This window comes from Notolabrus celidotus, chromosome 12 (assembly GCF_009762535.1).
Source record: "Notolabrus celidotus isolate fNotCel1 chromosome 12, fNotCel1.pri, whole genome shotgun sequence".
In the NCBI taxonomy this organism is placed as follows: Eukaryota; Metazoa; Chordata; class Actinopteri; order Labriformes; family Labridae; genus Notolabrus; species Notolabrus celidotus.
The window spans coordinates 25460166-25484227 of NC_048283.1; the positions used below are offsets into that span (position 1 = coordinate 25460166).

At 43.9% G+C, this 24062-nt stretch overlaps 1 protein-coding gene across 1 annotated transcript in view; it reads right to left on the bottom strand.

Moving 5' to 3' along the window:
• Positions 1-483: 483 nt before the first annotated feature.
• LOC117822923 (low-density lipoprotein receptor class A domain-containing protein 4-like) overlaps positions 484-24062 on the bottom strand; it is a 50054-nt gene continuing 26475 nt past the window's right edge. The window contains exons 2-4 of the mRNA XM_034697881.1: positions 12905-13059; positions 11540-11590; positions 484-7397 (exon numbers count right to left, since the gene is read on the bottom strand). Of these exons, the coding sequence (XP_034553772.1) occupies positions 6813-7397; positions 11540-11590; positions 12905-13059 (791 nt within the window). The 3' untranslated portion in view covers positions 484-6812. The remainder of the gene's footprint in view (positions 7398-11539; positions 11591-12904; positions 13060-24062) is intronic.

The window sequence follows — 24062 nt, forward strand, 5'->3', positions numbered from 1 at the left end:
GCCGCAGTCATCTGGTCAGACCCCCGTCCTCCCTCACAGCGGTCTCAGACATTAAAAGTTTCAGAGTAGAGATTGTCCCTCTTGCTGATGGTCTTGTTTGTCTTTGCAGGTCTCAAAGAGGCATCAGTGTTAATCTCACATCTAATTAAAAACTCCTCTCCGGTGTTTCAGCTCTGTTTAAACGTGCTTATAAATCAGCCCGCTGGAGTTAATAGTTTCATGAAAGCTGATGAAGCCACTCAGACTGAATGTTGGTGCGTCAGGCTTCAACCTGCATCACCAGGCAACACAGGAACCAGGTTAACAAGTCTGAGAAGTTGCTGATCCGTCTCTTAAATCCTGCTCAGGTTCTTTGGCTGCATCAGTGAGGACAGATAAAAGAGCTGAGTGGCACCGCTGCCTGCACTGACTCCAGTAATCACATTACAAAACCTCATTATCCATCTAACACTAAGGAGCAAAAACAGGAGAAGACCAGAGTAATCACTTTTAAAGTTTTATTCATTACGCTGCAGTTTGACTACAGCATAAGTACAAGCATAAAATCTTTGACTACAACAGCACTTAGAGCAACATTTTTTGATTTTTTTCTTCTTTTCTGTAAAAGTATTGCAATAACAGACCTTAGGCCTAAAACCTATTACATCACAATTGCTTAAATAAAAAGAGGCAAAAATACACAACAATTTTACCTCTGTGTTTGGATATATATACATACTGTATGCTCACTAAATACAGTCACATATATATCTCGATTTTAGCACAGAGGGGGGAGAGGGAACGAGAAGGAGTCATTTGTAAATAAAGCAAATCGATGTTACAAAACCCATGATGGAAGCAGTCCTATGGTAACTGTCAAGACAGAGAGAATACCAAACTGTTGAGACGTTATCATTGTTATTATCATCATCATCATCATTATTATTAAAATCTGGAACGATAAAAACAGCTACTTTTTGTCAGCAGTTGAGTACAGACTTTTGATAAGTGGAAAGAAGGAGCGCGCTGCGGGGGCAGAAATCAAATCAAAATCAGTCTGAGCCCAAGTTAGTTCTTCAAGCTAGTGCAGGAAACGAAAACAGAAAAGTCCGTTAAGAAGGAGAGCCGAGCGGCGCCCCAGCAAAGTTACAACAGAGACTTTTCCCAAATGAAAACTACACAACTGCCACTTATTTGGTGCTTTGAAGAGAAGATGGCGTGTTGCTATGTACATCGTCTATAGATAAGAATGAACATGCTCTGCGGTTATTGTACAGTGGAGTTATTCTCAGTACATACTGTAAATAAATGACTGCAGATTAAAAATGACGTTTGCTTCAATATACTGTGCCACATAGAACATTGTAATGTAGAAAATAAAAAAGTAATCATAACAAAAAGAGAAAAGTTAAATGACAGTTTAACAGTATTTTCCACTCCTTTCACGCTGGTGCAACTTTCCAATCTTTACCAAAAAAAAAAAAGGGAATGACCTTTTTGTTTTTCTTGAATGTTTGAAACTGCTCGACGTGGCCGTGAGCAGAAGTTGGTGCTCCTCCTGTAACGGAGCTGAAATGCTTGAACCAATGCCTAACATCCAGACAGATCTATCCCTGTGCTGAGTGTGCTCCACAGAGTTATACTTTGGCAGATATACAAAATTACAGCTGAACTAAAATTTGAAATCCTAAGAGTACAAACACGTTTCCTTCCGTGTTTGGAAATGCTGACAGCTCTAGTGTGCGGTGGCAATGTGACGCCTCTTCCAAACTACACAGCTTTAACTTTTGATCTACAAAGTGAGTCGAGATGCAGCCGAGGTCGGCTGTCGTCGTGGCTTTAACACAAACCGATGTGTGTTCTCTAAAAGATCAGAGTTATGGAACGTTACATCTGTCAGTCGAATGTGGTGAAAATGATCCGCCCGCCAGTCCCCGAATGACGGCACGCACTGTGAAAGCTTGTTTTCAGATGATCCAATAAACAAGTCAATAACTCACCAATGTCCTTAATCCACAGGTTATCTCGTCCTTATCATAACAGACTATTATTTATAGCAAAATATTATAAGTAGTAATTTGTATTTGTGTTGCAACCATATTCTAAGCATACTTTGCAAACCATGTTTCTGATAAAAAAAAGACAAAGCACGTTTTTAACTGTAGGCATTTACAAATTTGATGCTGCCTTCTTAAAATTCTTATATTGTCTATACATTATATTACATTATTCACAACATTTTTTGTGGTTTCTACCCATTGGGTAGGATATGTGCATAATATATTCAAGTTATATACAGCACCTTACAAACAAACATAAAGAAAGACAGACTACTGAAAAAAGCACCGTTGGAAGTGAGGCACAACGAAGGTGGGAGCTTTTTGAGTGCAAGTGGGTTCCTATGTCTGCTCCACACGCTGGTCAAACTGCTGGTTGAAACTACTTCAGAGGCTCCGACAGAACAGCCGCTCCTGTCTGGCGTGGTCAGACTTTGAGCCAATCAGAGTCACGGCTCGTTCACGCTCAAAGCAGAGGGAAAAGACGACTGCAGTTTGGAGGGACAGCTGGAGTTTTGCTACACAGCTGCTCCCGTGGTCACCGAATGTAACGTCATGTAGGATATTTGAATCGAAACGTGGCTTTCGTTCACTTCTCTGCCGGATCAGATTCAGTCTGTGACCATACAGGAGTAACAACCTGACTCCTGAACGCCACAACCGTCCACGACTTCACAACAAGACAGAGAAGATCATTTTTGGCAATCGCAGGAAACCTATTTGAGTATTTCTGTTCCATCCAAACCAGACAGGCGGTTGAGTCCGAGTAAAGCACCTGAAAGGATCGCAAGCAGCAGTTTGACTGAGGTGTGGTCTGCTCAAACATGAACATTAGGCACCTTATTTACTCACATAATAGTAACATGCAAACCTCCTTGTAGAAAACATAAAATTCATCTTTATGTCCTCAATTTACAAGCTATGACTGCGTAGACAGAACAAGGCGAGAAATCAAAACAGAGAGAAGGAGGAAGAAAGGAAACAAACGCAGGTTTGAAGCAGGTCCGTGCAGTCAAAGGCAAAAGAGTCAGGACAATCTCCTCACTGACTCGCTCAGGCTTCTGTGTAACAAAAAGGTTTAAGAAGTGTCCTGCAGAAAACAGGACCGCGGTGCGTCTCAGTACTCTCGCTTTTGACTGCAGAGGGGTGGATTTCTCTCCTTCTAGTTTTGGATGAGTTAAGGGGACAGAAGGACAGAGAACTGGTGTGGGGTGGGCGGGGTGTGTGTGGGGGGGGGCATGAGAAGCAGCAGTAGCAACAATAGTAGCAGTAGCAGCAGCAGCAACAGCAATAGCAGCAGCAATGTAGTAACACACAGACACACACAGACACGCACACACACAGACACACACACACACACACACACACACACACACACACACACACACACACACACACACACACACACACACACACACACACACACACACACACACACACACACACACACACACACACAGTTGGACACACATCAGACGGGGTCACATCAGACGGGGTCACATGCATACATTCAAACACACCGATACTAACCAATCAGAAGGCTTTCTTCATCAATTGTTTTCTGACATCTGAGGGGCGGAGAGTCAAACGTGAGCTGCACGAGGAAACGTTTTCAGAGAGACGGCGAAACGTGGAGGGCGTTAGTCGCCAAAAATCACAGAATAACGTTAGCATAAAAAGCTCAACTGCGTCCCAAATCCACGATATGCACGGGGAGGAGGGTGTGCGGTTTAGTCATGGTCATCGTGCATGGTTTCCTTTTCTTTGCAAGACCTGTTGCTATTTCATAATATGACTAAAAATTGCAACTAGTGTCTCAGAGATTTGAAAAAATGATTAAGTCATCAGATACGTGACATGTTCTGTTCTTATCGTGCACACAAACACACTTTCATGTGACATAACATCCTCCAGCTCACAATGATTATCCATGAAGCAGACTGGGACACAGTTTGCCTTTCTGCTGTATATCATGTTTCTCTATGTCGATTGAGAAGACCCTGATTTCATGCAGAGTTTTGCAGTCAGACTTTGCGTCTGCAGCTTCATTCTCCACAGAGCAATGTGGGAGCAACAACACAGAAGGCTTTTTAAGTTCTCCTTTTCATTCATGAGGTTTTTTACCAGGCACCAAATTATCCACTGAGATCTCCTCCTCTCCAAAACAAACAGAACTTGTAATTAAACGGCTAAAAAAATCACTGAATAAGGCAGTCGCATGTTAAAAACTTGTGTTTCTCCTCAGGCTGAGAGCCAGGCTGCAGCTTTCTAAGATCTCCAGTTTGCAGGAATCCTATGATGAACTTAAAGCGACAGTAACGTCTCTTTAAACGTTTAGAAAGCAGTCAGCTGGAAATGTTTATTGTGAAGCTGAACTGACAAAAAGGGAATAAATAATCAAGGCTACGTGTTGAAAAGACAGATCACAGCGCCAGAATGCTCAGGAACGACATAACAGCTCGACGACAAAACCCCAAGAGGAGAGAGATCTTTGAGCTTCTTGAATGAGGTCACTTCTGCAACACCATCAGACCCTACATACGTCTGGATCAATGAACACTTCAATGATGACGGGTAAATACGGACAAACAAGTAACATGTCCTTGAATCTTTAAACTCAGACAAGCAGTCAGCTGTTTAACCACTCACTCACACACACACACACACACACACACACACACACACACACAACACACACACAACACAAAGACACACAAACACACACACACGCACACACAACACACACACAACACAAACACACACACACACGCACATGCACACGCACACGCACACACACACACACACACACACACACACACACACACACACACAACACTCCTGCTGGAGCATTAAGTGCTTTTAGTGTAGTCAAAAGGTCTAACAAATACACACATGTATATATATATGGACACAGACACAGACACACACACAGGGGAAGAAAGGACTGCACTAGCACACTGCCAAACGAGGGCTCCACTCCAGTCTTCACTTTAAAGGGCTTGGCGGACTCTGCATCATTTGAACGCACTTTTTCTGCACATGGATGGAAGGAGGGCTGATGTACAGTGTTTGCCAGAGACTCTGTTAAAAAGCAGGGAGGCCGGGACGGGGTGGGGTCAGGGTTAGGGTTAGGGTGGGGGGGATCAGAGCACTTGCGTTGAACGCAACAAGATACAGAGACAGAGAAAGCGCAAGAGCAGAGGAGAAGGCAACGATGAGCAGAGAAAAAGGCTCAATTTTCAAAAAAAGTTCTCTTTTACAAAAAGGACCCTCCCATAGCCCTTTGACTTCGACCACAGACAGTTCTCCTTTAAAACCTGATCGCTGTGCTGGCGGACGCAGACAGGAATCTTCACTTTGTGTAGTCTTGGGTTTTTTTTTCTTTTGTGGCTTTAGAGACGTGAAGACAGAGATCTGAGCCTTCTTTTTGTTTTTGTTTTGTGTTTTTCGTAGTCATGGCGGCGGGGTTCGTGTTCAGTGTGGCTGTTGGCAGAATGCACTGTGCATGTCGAGATGAGCGGTGAGAGGAGAGGAGAGGAGGGGAGAGGGGGCATTGATGCAGGAGATAGGAAAGACGAAGTGTCAGGTGCTCAGAGGTCGGGACAGAGTTGAAAAAGTGAAGAATCAGCTGTTACCAGACTGCTGGGTGGACTGTTCAGATATGTTTTCATGTCATGATGGTATGATCTTTTTTCCAGATTCAAGATTCTCCAGAAACGTTAGCGTGGAGCGTGTTGAGTCTTGCCAAGCAGCTCTCATCTCTCTAAGAGTTTAGAAAAGACTCTCCAAGTCTTGTAAAAATATACAAGAGGAAGTGAGAAATGTTTGGTCCACCCAGTGACCGGTCACCAGTCAGATTTCTTCCCCACGAGGCTGCAGTGTTCACAAGCGTGAGCAGTACAAGATTCTTCTCCTACTGAGTCTCACGGTGCCTGTGTGTAAGCAGACAGAGGTGTTGTAGGCTGGGTAAGAGTATTTCTTGCAGTATTTCAAAAACAGGAAGGACATAAGCTTATAATACTTGTTTTTTTTTTTGCTCCCAATTGTTAAAACAACTTTGGAGCCAAAGTTCAGTCAGTCAGTCCATTCATGAAAAGGACAAAAGAAAAAAAACACATCATCATCATCATTACATAGCATATTTCCCTCTTCTCTTTTACAACAAAAAGATAGTGCAACTTTTAGATAACTTTTCTTTTCATGTTTTGAACGGTAGAATGAGTCAGTTTCCCCCTTTGTTTTGCTTCCTCGTGAACCTTGGCACTAAGATTGGATTTTTGTGAGTCTCTTGTTTTGTTGTGTTCTCTGTAAGTCCTTGATTCTCAGTTATCGCTTTGTGCACAGATCCCGGTCCGAAAAAAAAGAAAAAAAGAACAAAAATAAAAATATCATTCTCAGTTCCAAGGGACAAAGCCGTCACCCGAGGGGGCAAGAAAAAGCAAATTGTTTCAATCTGTTCTCGCAGAATGTTTCTTTCTCATGTTGAACAAAAAGAAAACAGCTCTCAGAGCAGTGCATACATCCTGCCCCAGCTGTGCTAGCGCTTTGAATTACTAACATTGGAAAGAAAGTGAAATTAAATCAACGGTTGGTTCTCTTTCCTTGTTTTGTTGTTGCTAAGGTTGATATTTGTGCATGGGAGTGAGGAAAGAGGACATGAGAGAGACAGAGAGACAGAGAGAGCGATAGAGAGACCACTGCTTACAGGGGTGAGGAGGAGGAGGAGAGACAGTTTCTAGTCCGGGTGGGTTCTCCACCTGCACCCTACCCTTCTCTTCACACCAGGTCCTCTGGTTGGCCGTCCTTGGCCTTGGCAGGTACTATTGTGCTTTCTGATTGGCTCTGCTGCTGGATCGTCCTGCCCCCCGGCCCCCCCACCCTCTGGTTATTGCTGTGCTGGTGTAGAAAGAATGCTGAGCCAGGGTAGTGACCCATCACCTCGCTGTACGCTGGCGGGGGGCCCTCCATGCGCCCGTGGCTGCTGGAGTTGGCCACACTGATGCCAGAGTTACTGCTGGGCGGCCTTGGACCGCCTCCTCCCATTCCTCCCCCTCCACCCCCCACCCCACCCAGGCTCCCGCCTCCTCCCATGTCGATCAAGTCACTGTCATAGATGGTCCGGTTGGGCGGTGCCCTCACCGACTCTCGGTTGAGTTCCATCTGTTGCTCGGGGTCGCGGAGCTGCAGGGTACAGGGACCCTGGTACGGTGGGGGCTCCTCGCCATCCGACAGCGAGATTGTGGGTGGCAGGTCGATCTGGTGCTGCAGGTAAGGGTAGGTGGGCTGGAAGCGGCTGAAGCGGTCGCGCTGCATAAAGGAGGGAGCGGTGAAGCGATCCCTGGCCTGGGGAGCGTATAACACCTGAGAGGAAAACAGAGAGAGAGACAAAGGAAGGGGGGTACCAGGTAGAGAGGGAGGAAAGAGGAGGAGGAAGAGGAAAAGAAGAGTTGTCAGGACAAATATAATACTTATAACAGCAAGAACATTCACAAGAAATGTAGTGAAAAAACTTGACCCCTGTAAAAATATGACGAGGCCTCTAAAACTTCAGCGTATGTTACCGAAAAGAAACTATCACGAGGAATCAGCTCCAGCTGTTTCGAGGTTCTTAGTGAGCAGGAGTCTGTGTTCAGCCTCCATTACTTTATGTACAGTGGACTGTGCTGAGAATATTAAACTCTTGATTTACTGTAAACTCTTCAAAGAGTATAACTTGAAACCAGTGACTGATGATCCTGCTGCAGCGACAGCCTCAGCCACCACATGACCGGTGAGTGATTGCAGATATAACCGTGTAAACACAGAGAGAGGGTGAAAAAATGCAAAGACATACAACACGTTGCATCCTTCTCTGGCTTTTGTCACATTCCTTCCCCTCAATTAGCTCCTCACACTGAGTCTGCATGATCCATTTCTTCATTTCAATCCAATTCAACACATTTGTACTGTGGTGAGTCATTATCAGAGGGAGCCCATTTCAATTAGTGACTGTGGCTCTAATAGTCAACCCCCACTGACAAGGCAGTCTGGATGAAGAGAACAACAGACTGGAAGAAAAAAAAACCTGGGGGGATAGAGGATCAGGGCAAATGAAATGGAGAGACAGAGAGAGAAAGAGTGGAACGGAAAGGATTAAAAATAAAGGCTACCAAGATAAGAGAGTGCAGAAAGGAGAGAGGAAGAAAAGAGCCGTGAGGATAAAGAGAGGAAGGAGAGTAAAGGAGGTGGAAAGATAAAGGAAGAAAGAGATGGAATAAAGAGGAAAAAGAAAAGTATAGAGCCAGACAGATAGAGAGACAGACAGACAGAGAGAGAGAGGGAGGGAGGGAGGGAGGGAGGGAGGGAGGGAGGGAGAGAAAGGTGTATCACTGATAGAGGGAGCAGAGCGCAGCGGAGCAGGGCAGCTCTCAGACGGCTGTCTAGACAGTGTCAGGGGAGGTGTTGCTGATTAATGACGCACCAAAAACCATCCACCCCCCCTGCCACACACACACACACACACACACACACGCACACGCACACACACACACACACACACACACACACACACACACACACACACACACACACAGCCCCCTTCTCTGCATCTATCAGCCACACACACTCATTGGCTGCATCTCCCTCTGCGTGCGTCTCTCTGTGGCCTTTTCCTTTTCTCCACGTCTCACTGGGTGCTTTAAGTTGACACAGTTTTCACCTCCCTTCATCCCTCCGTACCTCTCCTTCTCTGACTCCCTTGGCCTTCAGTCCACTTTTCCCTCTCTCTATCCATCCCTTTGTGTCTGTTTCCCCATCTCCTCTAGTTTCATGTATCATGAGCTGGCAGTAAATTTGGTGCAAACGTGCCCTTCTACCTCGATGAAGTTTACGCTAACTTTCACACAGCCTCAAAATATTATTGTCTACAAGTTATCACCACTATCATGTCAGTGTGTGTTCTCCAGAGCTCTTTGAACTTCTTGTTTCTAGTGTTCCCAACGCGGCTCCTAAGCTCTTCCATCTGGCATGGATGCCGTTGAGCAAACAGATCACCAGTCGCATTGAGTATACTGGCATTTGTTTGCAGTTCTGTATTCTCGGGGCTTTGAGAACACGCCAAATTTGATTTTGTTTGGTGAACAGTGCCAGCCGTACCCAGCGCGAATTACAAGCTTCAATTCCTGAATGATCAAATATTTACAAGCAACCAAAATGCAAATGTCAGGATCTCTCTGCCGTGACAGTATTCCTGTAACCACAGAAGAATTATACGAAGGCGAGCGCTGTGAGAACAAGCCAACCAAGAGACAAAGAGCTGAGAAGAGCACATTTCTTTTGTTACACAGTAAATAAAGCAAGTAGATCAGACAAAAGGCATCAAATGAGTATGTTCAGGTCTTTGATTTATCACAGTTAGCATCTTTAAAGCCAATACTCATTCTCTGCACTGGCTCTGAGTGACTAACACTGTTTAACATGCAAGTATATACGTCCTTCCACTTGTGTAGACGCTTTATTTTTACGTTACTTTACAGCACAGAGGCAGTTTTTGTTCATGTTTTTTATGATTGTTTCCCAAACCTCATCTATTGCAGCTGTAGTATGATAAGGTTTTGGCACCAACACTAACTGGTTGAGTTTCAGGCTAAAGCAATGAGACAGCATGGATTTCATGCGTCACATGAACAGCTGTCTCCTGTATTTGTAGGTAAAATGAAAGCAGACAGAGTATTACTAGGCTTTGAAGTAAGCTATAATATTGATTAATTATATTGAAGGGTAAATATCACATGAAAGGGTAGGGCCCGAGTAAACTGAGGGGTGTTTAAGGCACTCTGTATGCTTCACATTTGCTTTCCATCAATGGCATTTTAACAAGAAACTATACAAATATATTAATAGAAATCGTGTCATAGAATTATTGTGTGTGATAACTTTTCTCCTCCGTACAGACCTCGGCCATTGTTGTTGACTAAGGCTGTTTTTGAAACCGTCTGCAACATACTACCTACGAATGTAGTATGCAGTACGTACACATAGACTGTATAAAATATGGACGTAGTATCCGTGACGTCACCCATCTGTTTCTGAACGCTGTTTTGAAGCCAATCGGCAGCAGCAGCCATATTGCTTCTGTCGAGCCAGTGTGACGTAAAGAGACGGGCTTTAAGCCTCCTCACCAACAGCTGCAGTGTTCCTGCTGGCAGCTGTGCCTCTCATTGGAAGACTAGTAATCTCAATATCTTCAAAATTGCCATGTTGGAAAAAAATTCATCCCCCTCACAGTGAGAGGACATCGAGAAATGAGCTATTCAGACTACACTCATCTTTTGTACCAGGCTGTAAATATGTTTATTTCTGCTGTAAAGATCATCTTTTTCCCATTCATGTGTATGTGACTTCCGGTACTTCCAGAGCCAGCCTCAAGCGGATCCTCGATGAAGTGCAGCTTTTAACACTTCCGCATTGACTCATATTTTTAGACCGAATGTTGCCGCTTGTACGTACAGCATACTGCATACTGTGTTTGAAGGTAGTATGTAGTATGACTGTTCTGTTGGATCTGGTCTGCAGGATGCTGGGTCAGGCGTCGCTGGATTTCCTGTTTAGGAAAGTGGATGTAAACAACGGCCAAGCTGATAGAGAAACTGCTTCTTAACCATCACTTAAGATTCAAAAGTTAAAAGTGGTTTATATCTAACTGAATAATTTTCACAGCACAAACTGAGTGCTCCTGTCTTACACAGAAAAAAGAAGAAAACAACCTTCAAAAACAACCTAAGTTGAATCAGAAGTCCCGCCCCTTCTTGACTCTGATTGCTCGGTGGACTAAAAGTGACAGTGATGAGCGCGGCAGCAACAATCAGCTGACTCTCAGGGAGTCTTTCCACTGAAAATGTTGAATCACTTCTGGTTTGAATAGAAAATAGGCGCTGCAAGCTCAAAAATCAGCACCTAAAGATGGCATGCTGTACCTGTTTTTGGTCAACATCATTCTGCATTAAAAAGGAGCCACCTAGTTTCTCTGACAAGCTCTTGTTAGCAGTTTTACTTTTTAGAAAGCTGACTTGCAAATCTTAGAGTAGTTCACCTACCTACAGCTGTAGTTAGTTAGTAGATATTACATATCAATCAGAATTATTCAGAGATCGTAGCGGGTCCGGAAGCAGGCAACCGGCTATCAGAGAGACCACACTGCCCTCAAGCGTTTCAGCAGAGACTTTCTGCTCGACACATCGACGCACAAGTATGTGGTGCTCATGTCTGTGCCAGCCCCTGCTGCGTAGGGGCGACGCAGAAGTATAAATCAGCCTTTAAGGATGAATTAATTTGGAAATCTTAGCACGGCATATATAAAGGTGGACAAAGGTAGCAGAGCAATTAACACAACACACAGCTGTCACGTCTCTCCTCAGAGTAGCCACCGATGTTTATATCGAGCAGAGTCCTGCTCGCTCTGCCTCCTCACAGTGATCAAGGCCTGCCTGTGGGTTTGATATGTGTCAGTGTGGTGGAGGTCTTACCTCTGAGGCACCTTGTCGAGAGCCGCTGTCTGAAGGCCACAGACACCCATCCTACACATCGACAGACAAAACAAAAACAAGACAGAATGAGGCTGAGGATCCCCGCTGGCTGGAAGACTTTTCTTTGTTTCTTATCGATGACAGAAACATCAACTCATTTTTCTGAGCATTACATGTGTATTTGACAAAGTGTTCACTTCATTTTAGATTAACTGTTGCTGATGCAGCTTCACATATTAACAACTATTACTTCTGCTTTAGTTTTTTATGAGGCAGTGTTTGATGAGGGACCATTGATGGAGGATTTAAATTTTCAAGAATAAAAAAACGCCCCAAAAGTACAAATTTAATGAAGACCCAGAAGATGAAACAGCGCAGAGAAATGCTTGATGGCTTCAAACTGAAATATCCAGCCCTGTTAAGGAGCAAGGACAACAAAAGGCAGACAGCTCCCGTCTCAAAAACAAACCTGATGAAAGACACACACCTATCACATCACTGCTGTCTCCCTTCTTCTACATTTGACTCCAGGATCTCTCCTCAGAAGAGCAGTCAACATTATTTAACCAGAAAAGAAAAAAGAGGCCGTCGGCTTTTCTTCCAAATTGCACTCTGTCTGCTGCAGGGCTTTGTTTCCTCTCTGCTGTCTGATGTTGCTTTTATGACACTTTGTATTTATGTCCACTTCTGTTCGCATCATTTGTGTTTTGATTGGAAGGTGCGGAGATGAAGAAGAGGAGAGATGAAGAAGAGAAGTTGAGAGGTGATTAATCTTTAATGAGACAACAAAGCAAACAGCTGCTTTAATTATGAGAAGATGAACAGATCGATGAATTCATAATTCCACATTACAGATCATATTAAGCTTGTGTATCTTGAGAGTTTGCACCAATGTGTGTGTGTGTGTGTTTGTCCCAGAGTGTTAGCGTGTCAGTATGGGGGCAGAGCCGCTGCTGTCTAGACAGCACTGTAGTGAATTAAACATCAAGGCCTGACAGAGTCTGGCTCTGAAGAAACCAATTCGCCGAGTTCACCTAACAGACTGGAGCAAAGCTGCTACCTCAGTGAAACTGGGACATAGACTCCGATCGGGATAAAAGGATTCATTTAGCTCAGCGCAGCTTTACCCGGAACAAACTGGTAGCTATGTTTGTCCTGCTTCAGAAATAAAGGAACGCACTGTCACAATGAGCAAGCAGGGACATTCAGACAAACACACGCACTTTTTCACTCATTATCAGAGCATCACACGGAAAGAGCGGCAGCGTAAGAGCAACTTAATACAACCCAGAACAAACAGTATCTTCTTTATCCTGTTCACACACCCACACACACACATATATACACACACACACGGATACTAACCTGCTGCAGGGCATGGTCGTGCCGGCGGGCCTGGCTCTGCCTTGTTATGAAGGACCAGGTGGAGAGCTTGTAGTGGTTGAGCAGGCAGATGATCACCACCACCATCACTGTCATCACCACGATGATGATGACGATCTGAACAAACTCCAGTTCAGCTGCACAAACACAGAGAAGAGAAGAGAGGGACGTCAGCATCACATGTTTACAGGAGACGGAGGAGGAACAAGACCTCTTTTATTAACTGGATCTTTGAAACAACATGTAGGGAACGTGAGGGACATTTCCTGTGGATTATTTGCACTGAGTGAGAAGAAAATAATGTAAAATAACTGTAATAAATGAAATTTAAGTATATTTTTCCTGATCTGTGTGCCTTATAAATGCAGAAATTCAGTGTAAAAAGCTGACAGTATGCCTGATATCTAGCTTCCCTTCCCTTTGTTTGCAGAAACTGGTCTGAATCCATCCAAAATAAAAGTTAAAGATCAACGCCGTCCTCCTCAACAGCTCTTTGTATCATCATCGGTCATTTGTTGTCATCTTTGTGTGAGTGCATAAAACTCAAGCCTCTGCAAACGATTCCCAGGACCTCTAGTGTGTCATAATAGGTAGAGCAGCATGATCTCTTGGTTATACATAATTAAGGAATATGAAACATTTACAGAGACACTAAGAGATGATATAACAATAAGTGGAAATGCACTGAGGACGCTGTGTTTCTAGTCAAGATAAGACTTTGCCACATGCTCATTTAAAGGAGCATTTCTCAGGAGCCAGAGAAATACGGAGTAAAAGCTACAGCGGAAATTTAAAGAATTACTGTGTGTGTATAGTCAGAGATGTATTGGGTATTTAAAATGTAAATAAACTTTATGTTTTACTGTCAAACACAAGCTTTAATCTCAGGGGGCTGTGCCATTTCAGAGAGTCGAGGGCTAAAGTGAGAAACGTAAACATTCACACATGAGGACAGACTTTTTGTGATTTTTAAAAAAAGCTTTAAAACACATCTTAAATATTTTAAAGACTGATACATAGATGCCCTGTTTGAGCACCACCCTGCCTGGGTGTTACGCCTCGTGTTGACCAGCAGGGGGCAGCAGAGGTCAGACTCACAGCTCACTCTGTCACACAGAGGGTTCATGTATATCCTCATGTGTGAGTGAGTGCCCGGAGAAAAGCTTCAAATCACAGAAAAGGTGATTGTTGAGACGGTGCGGTCTGTCCCGGCTTACAGTGGCTGCTTTGTAAAGACGCTGAATAACTGCGGTGTTTCTGTCCTCAGTGACACACACTCTCACACACACACCAGTATCAGAACTGGTCTGGGATGACCTCCCAGATCAGGTCACCGCTGAGACTCACAATGACCGCTGCCTTACAGTCACGTCTGGCCTCTTGTTCATTGTTTGGTTCTTCTCTCTCTCTCCCACAAGTCTTCTTTTCTCTCCCAACTCTTCCTGCCTTTCATTCCTCCCTCTCCCACCACCTTTCTCTCTCTCAGTATTCTTCATTGTCTCCCACTTTGTTTCTCTCTCTCACTCCGTCTTTCCATCCTTCCTCTCTTCTCTGCTCTGCTCTCCTCTCCTCTCCTCGTCCTCTCTCCGTCTGCAGTCTGAGACTCTTTTGTTGTGCTTGTTCTGAGCAGAAGTCTTGACCTTGTCTGGTCCTGGCACACAGTCTGACCTCTGACTCACACTCTTACTCACTGCTGGACACTAACTCACTTTATGTGTGTGTGTGAGTGTGTGTGTGTGTGTGTGTGTGTGTGTTTGTGTGTGTGTGTGTGTGTGTGTGTGTGTGTGTGTGTGTGTGTGTGTGTGTGTGTGTGTGTGTGTGTGTGTGTGTGTGTGTGTGTGTGTGTGTGTGTGTGTGTGTGAGAGAGAGTCCCAGTGTGTGTGTGTGCAGCTCTGTAAGAACAATGAACAGCTATTTGAGCTACAATAGCTCAATTCTGGCAGACTACTCCTCCACAGAGCTCAGTACAATTTTTGGAAAATATTACCCACAATGCAGCTGGGCAGTTTTTGACACAAGAGGAAAAATAGAAGAATCTTTCAGAATTAAGAGTTCATCATGAGACTAAAACCAATTTACAGTGAAAAAAATGCAACACTACCAATATGATGGATGATATTTTAGAATCTGATCTTCTTTAACTCATATTTTCACAAAAATGTGCCCCAATATGGCAACGCAAAGGCTGCTATTTGAAAAATATTATGCATTCATACATACTGTCAATCAGTTTCAGAGTTTTGTAAAACATTGGAGTAGGAATGCCACCATGACACCATGCCTAATCTTGTCTTAATGCCCGTTTTAAAAAAAAAAGAAAAAAGCTTTAATATCAGCATTAATTTGGATAGATATATCAGCAAACACTACATCCAAATTTTAAACAAACACAAAACACTTGTGTTCCCATGAAAAGGGTACAAACCCCTTTCATTGCGCCCTCATCTCATGACATATGCTCTACTGATAAGCTACATGAACTACCCACAGGCTGCTCTCAGATGTCAGCCCCTGGTTTCTGAAGACTCTACCAAAGAGGTGGAGTTGAGGTCCTAACCAAGCTGCCTGGCTAAAGAGCAACAACACACCCACGTGTCAGTCAAATCAGCCATGCCCCTGATTAAGACGTGTTTCTGTAGCCGGCGCACACCTCCTCCAAAATGTAGCTACGCATCAAATCAACGCAAACCGCAAGCCCTGTGATTGGTCCACACGCCTTGCATTGTATTACCTGCATTTACAGCACTTCTAGAATCGCTGTCCATCGGCCGTACATTACATCTCCTCTCTATTCTTCCCTGTAATCATTGCTGTATGATAAACAGCAACATGTATCAGCTCTAAATGAACATAATCCGTTCGGAATTGCTGTGAAAAAGTAAACAGAAAATGTAGCAGGGCCAGAAACAGGCAACCTGACTATCAGAGAGACCACACTGCCCCAAGTGTTTCGGAGGAGTACTGCAGAGCTACTAGAACACATAGACGCACAAGTATGTAGTGCTCACGTCTGCTTTATGTCTCATTATACCTTCAAGTCTTACCTCTAATGTAAAGATAACAGATGATTTACAAAATCGACCCGTGCAGAGTTGTTACGAATAAAAGAAATAAGCTATAGAGACCCAAACTTGTGTTCTGTACCCAACAGCAGGCTGTAAACATGTTTCATTCTGCTGTGAAAACCAGCATTTAAATAAAGGTTTCTTAAGCAAACACTTGAAAAACATCACTTTATTTTGAAACTCTTGGTTCACTTCAGCTTGAACCTGCTGCGTGACCCTCAGTGACCACCAGCACCCAAACAGCAGAGCTGCCCGGCTCCAGGTATCGACAGCTCTGACACTCATGGAGCCAACACGTCATGATGGGCTTGCATCCGGCTGATGATATCGACGGATATCTTTCAGGCTTTTATGAAAATCCATGCTCTTATGAAAAAGTCGAGCAAGAACCACATAAAGGAAAGACCAGCAGGTCCAGTAAAAGCCCAACCTATTCCCAGTCCCCCAGCCTCAGGGATCCACTCCGGATTGTTTTTCTGCATTAGGGTGGGTGACTGTGGAGCCTCAGCTGAAACGTAAACCCACCCAAACCTGCCTCTGCCCCACCGCAGCAGCCACAGGGGATGGGTGGGGTAAGACTGAGAGGGAGCACCGGCAGAAACCACAGTGAGGAGAAAAATAGCTCGAAAACGACAACACATAAGCTCGACAACTTTTCCTCTGCAAGACGACGATGAGAGAGGTGTTGAAGAGTCCAAGAAATGACTCAAATCATCTCATTCATAAATTCATCAGCTAAACAAAGCAACAGGAATAAAAACACTGCGGTGGACTGCCCAAGAGAAGGATGGACTGACACATCCAGTCCAACATTTATCACCTCAGGGGGGACAAGTGTTTAACCCCACCCATCCTTCACACCACACTTAAAAGTTTTGAAGAGATTCATCACAAAATGAGTCAGCAACACGGACAAAGAGCAGAGAGAGACGATCAAGAAGCAATGACTGCAATGAATGACCGTCTGGTAACATAATCAACCGCACGCAAGAAGGAAGAGGAATGTTTGAAGAAAGAAGATGTGTAATAAGCCACGAGGGACTTCAGTCAGACTTCATTTAAGCAACATAACTTCTTAAAAGTGATGCAGAAGTGGATTTTTAAGTCTCATTTTTCTTGAAAGCTAGAATAAGAACAACAGTGACAAAAAGTGGATTTTTAGTTACATTTAAGAGTTAGTCATTCCCTGAAAAACATCAAAAAAAGTTGATGACTCATCCGGCACTCTGGGCGTCTCACTTTTGCATCAAAGGAAAACGCTGTCTTGAGTTTTTATTTCCCTGTATCATAACACACAGAGCGTCTGAGCTACCAGGCTGTGCATGGAACGACCAGAGGAGGAGACCCTGAGCTGAGCTGCAGTTTTGTTTCCTAAGGCATTTTTCGACCGGAGGAACTTTACCCCGGAACTACATGCGTTTTGACCGGAGGAACCAGGGTCTAAATTTAGTTCAGGGGTAGATAATCTCCCCCTTTGAAAAAACTCTGCTTGGGGGTAGTACTTTTCAAAGGTCCTGGGACTTTTGGGGTGCAGCGCCTACAATGCTGAACGTATCTGATTGGTAGCTTAACCGCAGTGTTTTTATTCCGCCCGCCGTCCACAATAACATCACACACATCTGTGATTCACTTGATTTTTCTTTCTTTCATTTGTTTTTTGTTGTTCTATCTTTTTTGTATGTGTGTACTTTTCAACAGAAGAAGCTGTGATTCACTTGATTTAGCAGCTTGTAACAGTAGTCTTCTCTAAACCCACCGCAAATGCGTCTCTCTCTGTGTTACGGTTCTAAAAGCGACCCTGTAAACTGGAGACCTTCAGCTGAACGTGTCAGTGTTTGTGGAGTTTACACAGCTGTTGAAACACAGAGGGAGTTCCTGGGAATGCAAACTAGTTTAGCTTTTTAGAAAGATTTCAAAATATCCTCATCAGATATTAAATGTCGTCTAAAGACGTTTATGAGGGATGTATACGATTGAAAGTTGGCAGTTAACAGAGTTGCGGTTTAAACCAAAACACCGGCAGATCTCTGCCACGGCTTTTTGAGTTAAAAAGGATTTTAAAGCCGTGTTGAAACGTCTTTGCTACTCGCGCTTATCTCCTCTCACGTGTTGATTCAGTGAATCCATCTGTGATGAAATATAGCACCATCTAAAACAGCGCCAGCTGAGTCTCTTCATGCTAACTGTTGTGCTGCTCATAATGATACATGCCTGTTCGTCTGCTTCTATGGTGTTATCTGTGATGAACAGCATTCGTCTTTGTTTTACTGCCCTCTAATGGTCTGGTGGTGTAGTGCATTTACTTTTTTTTTTCTCCATATGTCACTGGCCTGATTCGTACAATCTTCCTGGGACTTCAGCCCGCGGTCGAAAATGCAGACAACAATGAGGGCACAGGAACCTTGTAGTACCGGGGAAAGTAGTTCTGGGGGCTAAAAGACCCTGGAGCTATTGGTCAAAATGCACCTCTAGCTAGTCTCAAAATGAGCCTTCAGAGTTCCTTATTAATGTTTTCACAGAGAGCTTGATCATTCAAAAAGATCTCAAGGCATCCAAAGAAGTAAAAAGTATGAAATGAAGTGATTTATGATCAAACTCAGAGTCTCTCTGACTAAATGCCATATCTGAATGCTAGGATTGATTCATTTAGCAGCAGTGTTCATGCGGTGACTTCACAGAGGTAAAGCTGCAGAGTTCTGTCACTAAACAGACGACAGAGTCATTGAGGATTTATGTTCAACATCTAAACACAATTCAAACTATTTAGTCTGTTGTGTTTAGTGTAAAGTCAATAACTACAAACACAGCTGTCTTTCTCTTTGTCTCTCTTATTGATAATAATATGGCCTCAGAGATTTGTTTATGGAATTGAAGTGCCGCCCTCTGTGAGCACAGAGAAAGCATTGCAAAGATGTTATGTTGCTAAGCTGACTGTCTCATTTGGGAGCTTTAGCCACTACCAGCCCGGGCCTGTGTGCTCACCACAGCCGCCACAGGGAGGGGACCAAGGGAGGGTTACTTTTAGAGAACAGCCTTCTGGGAAACCAAGTCAACCAGGCCCTTCTTTAAGCCTGCCAGATAAATATCACACACATTGCCTGCTGCTGCCAAACAAACCACATGCCTGACCCAAAGCTGCGTTCTGAAGTACGGGTGGGAATGTTTTTACAGTTCAAGCAAAAAAAGTGAAACGGCCGCAGTTAATAGCCTCTCCTCTGAACATCAGAGAGGAAGGAAGCCAGAGGAGGAGTTGAGCAGGGAGGAAGGAAGTGTGAGGAGGAGGAGAGATTGAACAAGAGAGAAAAGAGGGAGGCCTATCCTGTACCACAGTATCCACCCAGAACACAGTGTTCTGCAGCGACTCCAGCTCAGGCCGGAGATCAGAGTGTGCTGGCAGTCTGCATTACCAGCACCAGTCTGATGTTATTACAACAGTAATCCACTTGTCAAAACAATATCAGCCCGGCGTCTGCAGCACCCTTATTCCTTCAGCACACCAAATTATTTGCATTGCAAGTCGGCTGTCCCGTCGAAAGAGAGGTCATCAAGTTTATTCAAATCACATGAGAAGGAGCGTTCAGAGACGATCATTACACGGCAACTACTTCAAACATCTCTGTTCTGACGCAGGAACACCGACCTATTCATCCACTGTGGCTCACAGGGAAAGTTTGAAGTGTTTGAAATTGAAAATCCGCACAAATTACGAGGCAGCGGTCCGAACAGGCTACCTTTTATATCAACACACAGCCAATTTGTGAAATGTGGTTTGGACTGCTCACAATAACTTCTTCTTCAAAATGTTAGGCTACTTTTAAACCGGCTACTTTCTCTCTTCAGATAAACAAATAACAGTAACCACTTATATCTGTTTAAATGTTATTATCATGACTACGGGAGAGAGTCCTTTACAAGGCAAAGCTAAGGTGGTTCAATCTAAACATGGCCGCTAACTTTGAGCTTTACAACACCTCTTCAGGAATGTCACTTAGACTGCATTCATGTTTTATACATTCATTATTACAGTCATACACACACATAAACACACACACAGTCTGTTTTCACTGAGGTTGAACACTGAACCCTATCAGACACAAACAGCAGTCACAGCGTGTCCCCGACATCCATTCAAAAAGCCACATGCTAAAAGAGAGGGTAAACAGCATGGAGTACACACACACACACACACACACACACACACACACACACACACACACACACACACACACACACACACAGGTCAAAGGGCTGTCATTGGGTCACTGTGTGTGCGTGTGCGTGCGTGTGCGAGTGTGTGTGTGTGTGTGTGAGTGTGTGTGTGTGTGTGTGAGGGAGGTCAAAGGGAGGTCAGACAGTTCAGCTGACCTCTGGGTGAAAGGCAGCCGTCAGACTCACAGCAAACAGACAGACAGCAGCAGCCGTGGTATGAACTGAACACACCGCTGTCTGAGGTCATATTCAAACATGTGTAACACATGCCGCTTCATCCCTCTGTAATTGATCATTAATTACGGAAATATTAAAAAGGGACAGTTCACTTTTTTTTCTCCAGGTTTTAGGTGTCAGAATAATTTTCAGTGAATCAACTTTAGGTGCATTTCGACCAAGAGTTTCGGGGTCTTTTAACCCCCCCACTTTACCCTTAACGTCTTTAGATGATCATCTATTACTCAACTGATGAGGATATTTGGGAAAAAAAATAGTTTGCATTCCCGAGGACTCCCTCTGTGTTTCAACAGCTGTGTAAACTTCACAAACACTGACACGTTCAGCTGAAGGTCTCCAGTTTACAGGGTCACTTTTAAAACCGTAACACCGAGAGAGACGCATTGGCAGTGGGTTTAGAGAAGACTACTGTTACAAGCTGCTAAATCAAGTTAATCACAGCTTCTTCTTTTAAAAAGTTCACAAGCATACATAAAGACAGAACAAATAAAAATAAATGAAAGAAAGAAAAATCAAGTGAATCACAGATGTGTGTGATGTTATTGTGGACGGGCGGGTGCAATAAAAACACTACGTTTAATCTGCCAATCAGAAACATTCAGCATTGCAGGCGCTGACCCCGAAAACCCTGGGACATTTGAAAAGTACTACCCCCCCAAGCAGGGGCTTTCTAGGGGGGAGAATATCTACCCCTGAACTAAATTTAGACCCTGGGTCCACCCGCCGTTCCTCTGGTTGAAAAACGCCTTTTGTAGCAACAAATGAGTCCCTTTAAAGCTGAACTTAACAGCTAACTCACTAAAATCAAGTACACTCACAAGAAATGGATCCCATTTTCCAACGTAGCAAGCACTGCAATCCAGATTTCATGCAAGTCATTACTGGGGCAGGGCCAGGAAGCTATCCAAACAAAATTAAAAAGACTAGTCCTCTATACAAAACCTGCACAGACAGACATGATGACAAAACAAAGAGGTAAGGGTTTATACCGTTTTGTAAAGAGGGTTCATATCGGCGCACAGTAACAACTACTGCAAACTCATTCCTACTGGTGACAAGAAACAGTTAAAGCTGGAGGAAGTTCACTTCTGTGACTAATGAGAGCATACAAGCTTACCCTGTTTGGCCCTGAAATGAAAATCAGGCTAATGGCTATCTATAGAGACTGCACACACTCAACTGGGGCCTCTAACATTGTTATTGCTCAATAAACTTAACATTTGAGCTGGGATGACCTTAGAAGCTTCCGTGAGAAAACACGGACTGGCTGGTTTAGTTTGCACAAAGGAGCTGTCTTTTGTCCAGAACCATGAGAATGTATTCCACGGTTCAGGTTTGTAAGTGGATGTTTGCTGACAGCAGAAGCTGAGCGTGAGGGGAACGGCTTGCTAGCTGCTTGCTAATTCAGAGAAGGAGAGCAACTCCCACCAGCAAGGAAAATTCCTTTTCTTTCAGACTGACTGAGACACTCAGCTGCTTGTTATGAATCCTATCTTGCAGGCAGGCGGCACACAGCCTCAGAGCTAAAGCAGCTACAGCAGACGACCTGTCTCTAAGAGGGCTATGGGAGACCACAGGACAGGAGCAGAATGACAGAAAGTCTTCAATGGGATTTGCATGTTCTCCTAAAAATTAAAAGCTTTGCAAAAACACTGAAGTAGCAGGTAAGATGCTTTTTCATTTCACCTGGCTGGGATAAGCTCAACTAAACCTCCAGCTGGCTTATTTCCTCTGCAGTCATTTCCTGTTTCCCGATGCACTCAGGAGCTACATCTGCAAGAAATATTACCTTTCTCACTGACGCACCTGGCAATCAAAAGTGTACTTTACTTTGAAATGCAGCACTTCTACCATGGCTGATGGAGGAAGTACTGCAAGTGCTGTATAATTGTGCTGGTCCCCGAGTCCAAGGCACTCAATCTGTGGGCTCACTTGTTATCATGAAGGGGACACAGCGAGAAACGTGTACCTCAGGTTAATAAACTTGTGCCAACATCAGTGTGACTGATTACAAAAGAAGTGTAACAGGACCAATCATCGTCTGTGCCGCTGTCCGTGCAGCGCTTTGTGGTTAATGCTGCGTTCACACGGTCAAGGCAGGAAGGGAATCACATATTTTAGGAGACAAGAGTAGAGAGCTTTGCTTTTTAGGTGAGACTGAGTGATGAGAAAAACATGCAGTGTGCGATGTGTCCCACCTGAATCCAAAGTAACTCCAAAAGCAGGATTCTTTCACCACTAAATTGGCTTCAATTAATCAGCAAGCTTGAGCTTCCTCTGACTGCATCACAAAGAAGTGAAAGTATGAAAATTATACTTGGGCCTCTGTCCAGCAGGTTTGTTTGGAAAGAGTCTTCAGATAACATTTGTTGGGATTTGGCGTTGTATAAATAAATATTGATTTATTGATTACATTTGTAAATTAAGGTCCTAGAGTCTGGAGAAAGAGTGGTCTGAAGTCCAGTTTCTGCAGTCTGTGATGGTTTGGGTTGCTATGTCATCTCCTGCTCTGTGTTTCATCAAGTCCAAAGTCAACACAATGTCTACCTGGAGATTTAAGACTTCATGCTCCATCTGTGGACAAACTTCATAACGATGCAGGAATCAGCACCTGCCCACAGCGGCAACATTTCTACCGAATGGTTTGCTGACCTTGATACTACCGTGCTCGATTTGTCCATTTGACCTGAACCCTAGAGAGAATCTGGGAGGTTGCATCAAGAGGAAGATGAGAAACACCTGATTAAAAAAATACAGACAAGCTAAAGACAGGTATCAAATCGACACCTCAGGAGTACTACAGACCGATTGCCTCCATGCCATGCCACACTGATGCAGGAATTGAATGATGTTAGGAAATATTCTAAAAGTTTGAGGTACTGGATTTCTGATTTTTAAGAGCTACAAGCCAAAATCATCAACATTGGAACGTAAAAAGGCTCTAAAATGTATCTTTGACAACTCCGCAGTCTCCCCCTCCCCCATGTTAAGAGTCTGGGTGTAATCCTCGACAGTACACTGTCATTCCAGTCCCACATCAATAATGTCAGCATACTTTCATCTTCGAAACATCTCTCGTCTGCGTCTGTCTCTCTCTCCCAACAGGTCATCCATTCTTGTTCACACTCTGGTCATCTCCAGCCCAGACTACTGCAACTCCCTTCTTTTTGGTTTACCCGACAAATCTATCCATAAACTTCAGCTGGTTCAAAACTCCACTGCCCGCATCCTCACCAGAAGCCCCTCCACAAGCCACATCACATCTGTCCTGCAGCAACTCCACTGGCTTCCCATCAAATACTGCATCACCTTTAAGATTCTGTTTCTCACTTTCAAGGCCATCAACAACCGAGCTCCTCAGTACCTCCTCGCTTTCATTTTTTGCTTTATGGGACTGGAACCACTTCACTTTCACTTTCATCATGACTTCACTTTCATTTTTCTAGTATTGCATTGTTATTCTGTTGTATGTATTTCTTTACAGTTGAGTGTTGTTTTTTTACTGTTGATATGTTGTACTGTGACCTTGAGTGTCCAGAAAGGCACCTGTAAATAAAACTTATTAAAATATTTCAGCCACGGTTATAAGAAGATATGAAAGTTATCTTTTTTGGATATATCAGGATGCA